Here is a 12,872-nt window from a genome sequence, read left to right on the forward strand (position 1 = left end):
AAATAACCAAAGAAACACACATATTTTTCTTTTCTGAATATAGATTCAAAAAAATCTCAACAAATACTAGCAACTGCAAACCAGCATTATGAAAAAAGGTATTATAAAGCATGATCAAGATTGACTTATTTCTTGGGATGAAAGGTTGGGCTAGCATCTCAAAGTCTTTAATGAAATGAATGAGATAAACAGGTTAGAAATCAAAAGTAGCAAGACCTTCTGAACAGACTCTTTAGGAGGTCTGAGTCCCTCCTAAAGACTCTGAAGACAAACACAAGTCACAGAAGATACTCAAGAACTACTGGGAACCCACAAGTGTTAGCAAAACCCACCCACGCAGGATGGCAACTAGAAACTGGCCAGTGGACCTTTCCACTTGCCTTCCTGGCCTCCTGGCTATGTAAATTTCAGTACCCCACCCCTTCGTGCCTGAGTAACAAGCTGCAGGAGAATGGCTGCTCAGTGGAGCCATTTCTGCGGCTGCCCTGGGATGTATCCCTGCCAGGCACTTCTGGTTCTTTAACAGTTTTTCCAGGCCTGGATTGCTTCTGCTGTCCTCCGCAACTCCTCCTACACTGAGCTATCTGAGATGCTCTTCCCAGATTATAATCCTCAAATCTGTCTTGAATAAGTTATTCCAATTATTTCTTAGATTGAGTGATTAATTTTGGAAACCACCTGTGTACCAACAAAATATTGTAATGTCAACAGTTAAAATATATGTAAGGTAACTGTATTCCTATTTCCCATAATAGAATAAAAACAAGAAATGATACTGTCAATTGGAATATACCTGGAGAGTATTACAGGCCACCCCGCCAGTAGAAGGCACCCATTAATTAATCATTTTTATGCTTTTAATATATTTGGAGATACATACAACAATCTCCACAGTCAAGTTATGCCTGGGAAATCCCATGGACAGGGGAGCCTAGTGAGCTACAGGCCACAGGGTCACAAAAGTTTCATATACGACTTAGTGACCAAACTACAACATATATAAATATGTGACTGACTCACCTGCTATTCTACTGAGGCTCGCACACCACTGTAGATCAGCTACACTGGAATAAAATTAACAAATTAATAACTTAGTCAATAAAATTTCATCCTGTGTAAAACGTACACAGAGAAGTTAATGAAGACACCTGACAGGCTGTGGTTTGACTGAGGTTCGTGCTGGCACCCAGGTAAGGCTGAGTGATTCAGACCTCCAACTAGAGCCAAGGGATTCTTGAGCTTCAGGACCTAATGAGTGGCGCTGGGGCAAGGATGGATGGAAGGTTCAGCCCTCCTTAGGACCAAAGATGAAAATGGAGGCGACCCCTGTATTAGAGACGGTGAGTTCACATTTCAGTGTCTGCCTTTCTTAAGAAGCACAGTTCCATGCCTGGCCACACAATTTTACACCAAGCCCTTGACCCCGGGAGGACCTATGACCCGTTTGTTCCAGGCAGGACTGGCCAGGGCCACCATCTTATCTGTACTTGCTCCATCTTGAAACGGAATCGGGTATCATAGACCCCAAAACAATTCTTTATCCAAGCACAAGCAACGGGCCAAGGGAGGTCCAATCCCACCTCCCACAGGTTGTCACTCAGGAGGAAGGGGCGGGACACTGGAATCTGTCCACCCAGGAGGTCGATGCGGCAGGTGGGCGGGGCAATTCTGCGCCAATGCCTGGACTTCCTTTCTCCCACTGGGGAGAAAGACCGGTGTCTTTGCGGTTTCACCCTTTTGGTCCCTCTTACGTTCAGAAGCCCTGCGATCTGCGCAAGTCTTTGGAGCTCTTGGGAGGGACTCAAAGTAACTTCCAAGCAACTTGAAATGGTGAGTCCGCCGACTGGGTTACCGACAGCTAGGTGGGACTGGTCGCTACACGGTTTGATCCGGCACCTCGGGGTCACCGCCGGAGTCTGTGGATACTCTGGGTCTGGGGTGCCACTCGGATCTCAGTCCCCGCCGGCTTGCAGCGAGGGGGAGGATGGCCCGGCAGCCGGGACCTGGGCGTTTGGTCCCGGCACTGCGCGCCGGAACTTCGGCCCTGGAGGCTCTATCTGCGGCTCTTTGCGCGCAGCCCCTCTTCTTCCCAAGATTGTGTTACCACATGCATGGTCTACAGGGGACAATCGCAACTGGTTCTCCAGGGTCAGGTCGTAGGATTAGATGTTGTCTGAGGGCTACCCACTCCAGTGTTCTTGCCTGGAGAATCCCAGGGACAGGGGAGCCTGGTGGGCTGCCGTCTATGGGATCGCACAGAGTCGGACACGACTGAAGCGACTTAGCAGCGGCAGCAGCAGAGGGCTCCCAGGCTGCCTTTTTACTCTGCAGGCACCCTGAGTCCTCTGATTTTTCCAAAGATTTGGGAAGCGGGATCTCAAAGACCTTAATACCAGTTAGTAGCTCTTTGTTGTTTTTTAGTTTCTCAGTCGTGTCCGATGCTTTGGGACCCCATGGACTACTGTTGCCCGCCCTGGCTCCTCTCTCCGTGGAATTTTCCAGGCAAGAATATTGGAGGGGGTTGCTATCTAGGGGATGTTTTACCGCCAGTGATGGAACCTGCGAGAACCTGCGTCTTCTGCGTTGGCCGGCGGTATTTTTGCCAATGAGACATCAGGGAAGCCCTTTTTATGATTGGCAGTAATCATTAAACTTCCAGGTCGTTCCCCTCATTCCCAAAATTCCGATTGAAATGGTCAACTATTCGTCTCTGCGGTGCATTTCAAACAAACGCAATATTTTAACTTTTTATCCTATTTGCTCAGAGTCTTGGATGGCGTTTTTCCGGGGTGCGGGGGAGACATCCGTAGGTATTTTACCTTAGCGGAAAGCCGAAAGTAACCGCCAGTAAATTCGTTGTCTGATAGCCATTTTTTGCCCAATTTTTTTAACTGGGAACAGATACTCCATAGGAAATCCTTTCATGAAGGTTTTCCTTTCTTTTTTGAAACTTTTATTGATGAACTACCCTTTGAGTCCCCTTCAGAAGATCTACTCATTTATTTGTTTATTTTTTATATACTGTAAGACATATTTAATGAATGGAGCTTCACGAACTGTATACAATATTTCCGAAGACTTAAGATGGGAATGTCGTTGGGAAATAGTACATTCTTACATTCCATTTGTTTCACTTTGTTTCATTCCCTGAGTGAGTATGGTGAAATCATGGGGGCGGGGGGCACTCTAGTTTTGGTCCATTTCCAAGGCATTCCAGGATTTACAGTTGCAGACAAAAAGTATTCAAGTAGGATTACTTGTGTTGAAAATAATGATTGACATAAATTTTTATGAAAGGAAGTTATTTGTGGTTTTCTCGGTGAAATAGTAGACATGGCTTGTACATGGTGAATTGGTCAAACAAGATTTGTGTGTTTAACATTTTAGTGGTGGTGTAGAGCACCTGTAGTGAGTGGGGAGCAGAGCCTGGGTTCATTGTCTTCAGCCTAACGGCTGGGCTAAGGCCCCTTGGAGGAGAAGGAAATGGCAACCCACTCCAGTATTCTTGCCTAGAGAATCCTGTGGACAGAGGAGCCTGATGGGCTGATGTCCATAGAGTTGCACAGAGTTGGCCACAACTGAAGCGACTTAGCATCCATGCATGCATTGGAAAAAGAAATGACAACCCGCTCCAGTGTTCTTGCCTGGAGACTCCCAGGGACAGAGGAGCCTGGTGGGCTGCCGTCTATGGGGTCGCACAGAGTTGGACACGACTGAAGTGACGTAGCATCAGCAAGGCCCCTTGTAGCCTGCAAGGGGAAGTACTTGAAGGCCTTCATATACTCAGAATCATACAGTTTCTAGCTTTTTCAGATTGGCTCCTTTCAGGTTGCAATACACTTTTAATACGTGTTTCCTTCATGTGTTTTCATAGTTTGATATTAACACTTCATTCCTTTTCATTAGTGAACAGTATTTGATTGTATGAATGTACCACTGATTATTTGACTCTTGCAGGATTTGTTGCTTATCTGTTAACTTCTGTTCCTTGGGCCCCATACAACTATTTGTGTATGAATTTTGTGTGAATACAAGAGTCGTACTCATTTCAACAAATAACAAGGAGTGGTATACTGGGTCTTAAGTACTTAGTATATGTTGTTTTCAAAATATGCTGCCGTCTTCCTTGATACTGCTGCTACTGCTAAGTCGCTTCAGTCGTGTCCGACTCTGTGCGACCCCATAGACGGCAGCCCACCAGGCTCCCCCGTCCCTGGGATTCTCCAGGCAAGAACACTGGAGTGGGTTGCCATTTCCTTCTCCAATGCATGAAAGTGAAAAGTGAAAGGGAAGTCGCTCAGTCGTGTCCGACCCTCAGCGACCCCATGGACTGCAGCCTTCCAGGCTCCTCCATCCATGGGATTTTCCAGGCAAGAGTACTGGAGTGGGGTGCCATTGCCTTCTCCAGTCTTACTTGATAGGGGTATCAAATTCCATTTTCCTCAGCAGTAAATCCCCTTGCCAATTCAGGACCTTCCAGTTGGATCCCTGCTCTGGAAGATTCCATGGAGAAGGAAATGGCAAAACACTCGAGTATTCTTGCCTGGAGCACCCCTATGGAGCCTGGAATAGTACAGTCTTTGGGGGTTACAGAGCATGGGACTCACAGTCTCCACCTAGCGACTGAACAGCAACAACAGTGAATGAGAATGATCTTCACATCTAATTGGTATTCTGAGTATTTTTCTTGATAGTCATGACTGTGTAGTGACAGTTTATTGTTTTATTTGCAGTTTCCAATTGACATTTGATGTTCAGCTTGTTTTCATATTTCCTATTTCCCTTCTGTATATGCTTTTTGGTCAACTGTTGAGATCATTTGCCCATTGTTAATTGGATTATTTTATCTTCTTACTGTTGAGTTTTCATAGTTGTGGGGCTATTTTGAATGCCTGTCATTTATCACATGTGTGGTGCTGTGCTTAGTTGCTTAGTTGTGTCTGACTCTTTGTGACCCTATGGGCTGCAGCCCACCAGGCTCCTCTGTCCATGGAGATTCTCCAGGCAAGAATACTGAAATGAGTAGCCTGTCCCTTCTCCAGGGAATCTTCCCGACCCAGGAATTGAACCAGGGTCTCCTGCATTGCAGGCAGACTCTTTACCAGCTGAGCTACCATGAAGCCCCATTTATCACATAAGTGATTTGCAAATATTTTCTCCTATCCTGTGACTTGGCTTATCATTCTCTTAACACTCTCTTTCTCAGAGGAGGCATTTTCTATTAATGAAGTGAAATTATACTTATTTTCTTTCATAGGCTTTGTGTGTGTTGTTTGAAAATTAATCATCAAAGCCAAGACGACTTAATTTCAATTTCTTTCTGTGAAATTTTGCAGGAGGTTATTACTTTTGTACTGTATATTTAGATCTGTAATGGTTTTGAGAGTTTTTCTGGTAAAATATGTAAGTCCTGTGTCAACATTCATTTTATTCATTTTATTTGTGTGTTTGTGAATATCTATTAATTCTTGCACTATTTGTTAAAACAAGTTTATTTTCATTTGAATTGCCTTTCCTTTTCTTTGTCCAATTTCAATGTGGCTCTCTAGGAAGAGACTGACTTTCTTCCAATATTAGGATAAGTCTTACCCTGTTGTTTTTGAAGTTTCAAATTTTTATTTTCCAGATTATTATTATTCTCATCATTTTTATGTTGACTGCTCTGGATCTTTGCTGCAGCTTGCTGACTTTTGTTCTGTATTTTTCTGTAGTTCAGGCACATGAACCTGTCTTGTTATTGAGCAGGGGCTCTAAAGCACTCAGGCTTGGTTGCCCCAGGATGTGCAGGACTTCAATTCCTAGAGCAGCATTCTTACCTGCATCCCTTGCATTGCAAGGCAGATTCTTTTTTTTTTTTTTGCAAGGCAGATTCTTAAACACTAGGCTACCAGGGAAGACTCTGAATATGTCTCCTTAACCAAGAGTTATCTGTTGTTGGAATATCTTTCAAATGTTTCACAGACACAGTTATGTGCCACAGAATGACTATTTGAATTTACCGACAGAATTCAGGAACATGTTTTTTCTTAGGAAGTAGAAGTTGCCTCTATTTCTTGTTTGTGATGATAAATGGATGCCTGATTTTACTAAGTCTTTTAAATTTTCATTTTCCCTGTGTGTCTTCCTTATATTAGTCATTTCTATCTTCTCTTTTAGTCATAATGACTACATGTTTATCAACTTGTAGCTGAACAACAACAAGAATGCCACTTTTAGTCCCCCTGCATAATTTATATTCTTTCCAATGAATTTTTTCTTAAAGATTTATTTATTTATTTATTTATTTATTTATTTATGGCTGTCCTGGCTCTTCCTTGCTGCACACAGGCTTTCTCTAGTTTCAGTAAGAGAGAGCCAGTCTCTAGTTGCGGGGAGCAGTTGTCTCGTTGGGATGCCTTTTCTTGTGGAGCATCGATTCTGTGGGCAAGAGCTTCAGTAGTAGCAGTATGCTGGCTCGGTAGTTCTGGCTCTAGGGCTCTAGATCAGAGTCACTACTTGTGGCCCATTGGCTTAGTTGCCACTTTGTCTGTGGGCTGTTCCTAAAGCAGGGCTCAAACTCGTGTCCACTGCATTGGCAGGTGGATTCTCAACCGCTGACCACCAGCAAATACCCATTTCTAATGAATTTTCAAAGGTATCTTTCAAACTTGTTATATTAATGACTAATTCCATCCACTTTTTTCTCAAAATGGCTTTGTATTCTTAATTTTTCCTAATTTTGCTTGCTAACAAAATTCTAGCAATTTTTAAAAATATGAAATCATTTAATATTTCAGTCAACTTGGTTCTTGCTTTAGTTTATGTTTTGTCCCAGAAGGAAGTGCAATCTGATTCTAGTCTTTTCCTATACATAAAAGTGTGCCTCTGGCTTTTTACATTATTTTCTCTTTGCTTTTGTTTTTTTCTTTATGTTGAATATAACATGCATTGGTCTCCGTTTTAGTTGTTTTCATGTTTTGTTCACTGAGCTTCTGGATCTACAGATGTTGTCTGTCATTAACGTTAGGAAAACCTCAGTGCTTGTGATTTCTGTCTCTCTTTTTCTTTAGTGATTTTCATTAGCTGTACCTGAAATATTCCATTAAAAAAATTCATGCTAGGTTCATGAATATTTTGTTCTGTGTTTTTGGTATTTTTAATCTTTGTGTTAGACTCTAGTGAAACAGGTGTTTTGGGGTACAGGCCTTTAGAGCAAAATATTTGAGGAATATTTTTTAAATGCCTTTCTTTTCTTTTTCCCAGTATTAGGGCTCCAGCTTGACTTTTCAGGTTGTGCTCTGATGGTTCTTTATTTCATGTTTTTTCATTCTCTTCTTGTGAGATGGAGAATCACAACATTTAAATTCACAAACCACAGACTAGATTTATGCCTAGCAGTGGTTATAGTGGTTGCTGGCCAAACACTTGTTCTTGAAATTGCAGGATAGAAGCTTTATGTTCTTTTGGAGGAAGCCAATGATGATACCCTCATATTTTATGATCACAGGAAAATTCATCCTCAAAGTATTATGGACATTAATGTAGCTGTAGCTCTTAACCTGTGCTTAAAGGCAGTAAGGCCCAGGGTATACTGTTAGTGTGTGATGAGAAAGAGTGTTTCTGGTGTGTAATTGCACTGTGTGTTTAAAATTTGGCTGGAAGTGCCCAGAGGCACTTGAGTAGAGTGAATTTTGTGGTCTAACATAGTGTTAGTGATTCTTCATCTCTGAGGTCTAAGGTTGAAGTCACTTGCTATCTGCATCAAGTTTTATTATGTAGAGAGAAGAGAAAAGCAGATTCTGTGATTATTATCAACCAACTTAAAGGTAGTGTTTCTTCAGAAGAATATTTATATTCAAGCAGCTGCAGGTGATTTTTTTCTAAAAACCTGGAGGACGTTGGGTCAGTGTGGACACCTGGACTTTGTTCAAAGTCTAAGTTATACTGGTCACCTGGCCTCTGATGTTAGGTCATATGACTAGAAAAGGCTTTCCAGTTTTTTACTGGGTTTTTATTCATTGAAAAACTATGCAGTGTTGATCATCTGCCCCATGTGGTACTGTAAATTGTAGATCATAAGGAAGAAGATGAAAGAATTTTTTACAGGAAATCAGTGTTTCTAATATTGTATTTGTTTCATTTGTAAAGGATTTCTGTCATTACCCTCCATTCTCTGGCTTGGCCATGATTGTGATATAAGCAATACTGTGACCACAGAAATGATGTATAAATAATTTCATTTCTTCATGATGCTATTCCATTATTGAGGAAGTGTGGAGTGTAGGTTTCTCATGATGAAATCCTAGAATAACAGAATCATACGTAAGCCGCATAGCAGTTATAAATGGAGTAGAAGGGCATGGCAGCTCACTCCAGTGTTCTTGCCTGGAGAATCCCCATGGACACAGGAGCCTTGTGGATTGCAGTCCATGGGGTCGCAAAGAGTTGGACATGACTGAGTGACTAAGCACATACACACACATAGATGTCTAGCATTTCAGTCTCATGTATCTCACTGTGTGCATATTTTGGGTGTTTTAGGACTCATTGGTCTTTGAGGATGTGGCTGTGAATTTTACCCAGGATGAGTGGGTTTTACTGGATTCCTCACAGAAGAAACTCTACAGAGATGTGATGTTGGAAAACATCAGGAATCTGGCATCAGTAGGTAAGAATGACAAAAGTCCTTTTGTTGGTCTACTGGAGAACAAGTGTTATCTGTCTTTAGTGTTCAAAGATTTGGAATATGGAAAGAGAATGCATTGGTAAAGAAACTATGAGGGAAAAAAGGGCAAGTCTCCTGCAGTCCAAAAGTTAGGACTTGACTCTTTCACCACTCTGGCCTGAGTTCAATCCCTGGTTCAGGAAGTAATATCCCACAAGCTGCACAACATGGTGGGGGAAAAAAAAGAAAGAAACAGAAACTGGGCAGGGTCAGAGTTCATCATGGACCTGAAATCCAATGAATTTTTCTTTAATTTCTAATACTTTGGAACATTTTTCTGTTTCTACATTTCAGCGGCAAAACAACATCATGACATTGAAGATTTGGAGAAAAACCCTGGGAAAAAATTAAGGTGAGCCATATCCACGATACAAAGCATGTCTCATGTGTGAATTTAGGTCTGTTATGAAAATTTTAAAGGAACCAAAGAAAAGAAATAGCCACATTTTGAAATTTAATTATTCTTGAAAATGTCTCCCAGAAATATTCTCTTAAATGTAGAAGAAATGTTCCATTTTCCAATGTAATTTGTGTGCAGTTTATATTCATAAACTGTATTTGAATGTTAGTTTTTTAAAATAATTTTATTTATTTATGTATTTATTTTTGGCTCTGCTGGGTCTGCCTTGGTGCCCAGCTTTTTCTTGACTTATGGAGAGTGGTGGCTATCTCTGTTGCATTAAGGAGACTTCTCATTGTAGTGGCTTGTCTTGTTGCAGAGCTCAAGCTGCAGTACTTTTGGCTCTTGGGCTGCTAGAACACAGACTTAGTACTTGTGCTTCAAATGCTTATTTTCTCCATATCAGGTTAATAGAAAGGTTGGAGATCTGTTGAAGAGCATTCAGTATATTCAACTTGTAACAATTCACACAAGATAGAAAACCCCACTATTCCTGTAAGATGTAATAAATACAAAAATGTAATATAATAAAGAAAGTAAGAATGTTATTCTCATGATTTGCAGAAGTCCTATGAGAGGGAAACTGCCTGAAAATAAGGACCTTAGTTCCTTCGAAGAAAATCTTATTTCAGCTCTCAAAATGGAGAAAAAGACTCATGATTTAAAACCATGGAAATGCAGCCCATGTGGAAAAACCTTCATGAGTGTTTCATCCCTTACTAGACATATGAAATGTCATGTTGAAGACAAACCAAGAGAGCATCAAGGGTACCCTGAGAAGTTATATAAGTGTAAAGAATGTGGGAAGGCATTCGTTTCTCCCAGTGCTCTCAGAACACATGAAAGTAGTCACACTGGAAAGAAACCCTATGAATGTTTACAATGTGGAAAAGTTTTTCCATATCAAAAATCTTTCCTACTGCACAAAAGAACTCACACAGGGGAAAAACCCTATGAATGTAGAGAATGTGGGAAAGCCTTCATGTGGAACATAAGTCTTCTAAAACACATGGTAACACACACTGGAGATCTGCCTTATAAATGTGAGAAATGTGAGAAAGCATTCATTTTTTTCAGTCATTATCAATATCATTTAAGGAGTCACAATGGAGAGAATCCCTATCAGTGTAAACAATGTGGAAAAACCTTGGAAACTCCTCGAAGTATAAAAATACATGAAAGAATTCACAGGAGAGAAAAATCCTATGAATGTAACCAATGTGGTAAAACCTTCAATTATTTGTATTCCTTAAAGGCACACAAAACACTTCACACAGAAGAGATGCCATGTGTATCTAAAACATACTCTAAAGCATTGACTTTTGCCAGCTCTCTTCCAAAGCATAAGGCGATCCACACGCAAGAAAAACCCTATGAGTGTAAGGAGTGTGGGAAAGCCTACAGATTAAATGAAAGGCTCCAAAAACACGTGATAATACACGCTGGAGATGGCCCTTATAAATGTAAGGAATGTGAAAGAGCATTCAATAATTCCAGTTCTCTTGAAATACATGAAAAGAGTCACATTAGAGAGAAACCCTATGAATGTTTACAATGTGTAAAATGTTTTCTATCTCGAAAATGTTGGCAGCAACACACAAGAACTCACACCGGGGAGAAACCTTATGAATGTAAAGAATGTGGGAAAGCCTTCTTATGGAAAAGAACTTTTCGAAGACACATGGTAACACACACTGGAGATTCACCTTTTAAATGTCAGAAATGTGAGAAAGGATTCATTATTTTCAGTGATCTTCAAAAGCATGAAAGGCGTCACACTAGAGAGAAACCTAATCTATGTAAACAATGTGGAAGAGAGTTTAAAAGTCCTAAAAGTATTCAAATTCATGAAAGAATTCACAGAGGAGTGAAACTCTATGAGTGTAACCAATGTGATAAAGCCTACAATTATTTGACTTCCTTAACGGAACACAAAAGACAGCACACAAGAGACATGCCATATGTATGTAAAACATGTTCTAAAGTATTGATTTCTGCAAGTTCTCTTCAAAAGCATGAAAGAATCCACACTGGAGAAAAACCCTATGAGTGTAAGGAATGTGGGAAATCCTACATATTTAACTATTACTTCGAGAAACACATAATAACACATACTGGAGATGGTCCTTATAAATGTAAAGAATGTGAGAAAGTATTCATTAATGCCAGTTCTCTTAAAATACATCAGAGAAGTCACATTGGAGAGAAACCATATCAATGTCATCAATGTGGTAAAAGTTATAGATATAAATCACATATAAATAAACATTTAAGAACACATACTTTACAGACATCCAGTGATTGAAAAATTCAGGAAAACCTTCACTTTCTCTCATGTGCAAGTGTATTAAAATATTCACACTGGACAGAAATCCTGTCAAATGTGAACAATGTGGGAAAGGCATTTTGTTTCCATGTAAGAATAAGCACCTTCTGTCGGGAAGCCTTTGGGTATTTTTTGTTACTCAAATATAATCTCCCAATATGTTTTTTATTGTATTTTATTTATATGATTAAAAGTGTGTGGGGTTTTTTTGTGAAACAGTTTTTGTAGTTGTTTCAAATATTTTACCGACTCTTTTGGAAGTGTTTGTTAGCTAAGAAACTTTTTCATTTCCTGAAAGAATTTATTTATGAGTATTCCTTAAAACCTTGCAGTTTTTTTCAGTTAATCATTACACAGTATCCGTTAGTTTTATCCTGTGCGTAGCTACTTCATTCTCAGGCCATTTTCTTAGATTTAGTTAGTTTTGAATCAAAATTAATTTCTAATTTTTAACTGTAAAAATTAAATTATGGGACATTTCAGTAACTTTGTGCCAGGGACCCTTAAGGTCACAACTCTCCTGTAGTCAAATATTGTGATGAAATAAATTTTATTAAGAGTGAATACAGATAAACAAGATCCTAATGTATAGCACAGAAAACTGTAGTCAACATCGTGAAATAAAGTGGGCATAGTGGGGCCACCCAAGATGGACAGAACATGGTGGAGAGGTCTGACAGAATGTGGTCCACTGGAGAAGGGAATGGCAAACCACTTCAGTATTCTTGCCGTGAGAACCCCATGAACAGTATGAAATGGCAAAAAGATAGGATACTGAAAGATTAACTGTCCAGATCAGTAGGTGCCCAATATGCTACTGGAGATCAGTGGAGAACTAACTCCAGAAAGAATGATGGGATGGAGCCAAAGAAAAACAACACCCAGTTGTGGATGTGACTGGTGATAGAAGCAAGGTCCATTGCTGTAAAGAGCAATATTGCATAGGAACCTGGACTGTTAGGTCCATGAATCAAGGCAAATTGGAAGTGATCAAACAGGAGATGGCAAGAGTGAACATCGACATTCTAGGAATCAGCAAACTAAGATGGACTGGAATGGGTGAATTTAAGTCAAATGACCATTATATCTACTACTGTGGGCAGGAATCTCTCAGAAGAAATGGAGTAGCCCTCATAGTCAACAAAAGAATCTGAAATGCAGTACTTGGATGCAATCTCAAAAACGACAGAATGATCTCTGTTCATTTCCAAGGCAAACCATTCAATATCATGGTAATCCAAGTCTATGCCCCAACCAGCAACGCTGAAGAAGCTGAAGTTGAACGGTTCTATGAAGACCTACAAGACCTTCTAGAGCTAACACCCAAAAAAGATGTCCTTTTCATTATAGGGGACAGGAATGCAAAAGTAGGAAGTCAAGGAACACCCGGAGTAACAGGCAAATTTGGCCTTAGAGTACAGAATGAAGCAGGGCAAAGGCTA

The 12,872-nt window shown here is 40.4% G+C and overlaps 1 protein-coding gene across 1 annotated transcript; it reads left to right on the forward strand.

The window, feature by feature from the left end:
* Positions 1–1,714: 1,714 nt before the first annotated feature.
* LOC102412859 (zinc finger protein 709-like) lies at positions 1,715–12,097 on the forward strand. The gene is made up of 4 exons (XM_025293604.3): positions 1,715–1,830; positions 8,521–8,647; positions 8,999–9,056; positions 9,669–12,097. The coding sequence occupies exons 1-4, from the start codon at positions 1,828–1,830 to the stop codon at positions 11,407–11,409; spliced, it is 1,929 nt and encodes a 642-aa protein (XP_025149389.3). The 5' UTR covers positions 1,715–1,827; the 3' UTR covers positions 11,410–12,097.
* Positions 12,098–12,872: the final 775 nt, after the last annotated feature.

The sequence above is a fragment of the Bubalus bubalis genome, chromosome 9 (assembly GCF_019923935.1).
Source record: "Bubalus bubalis isolate 160015118507 breed Murrah chromosome 9, NDDB_SH_1, whole genome shotgun sequence".
Lineage (NCBI taxonomy): Eukaryota > Metazoa > Chordata > Mammalia > Artiodactyla > Bovidae > Bubalus > Bubalus bubalis.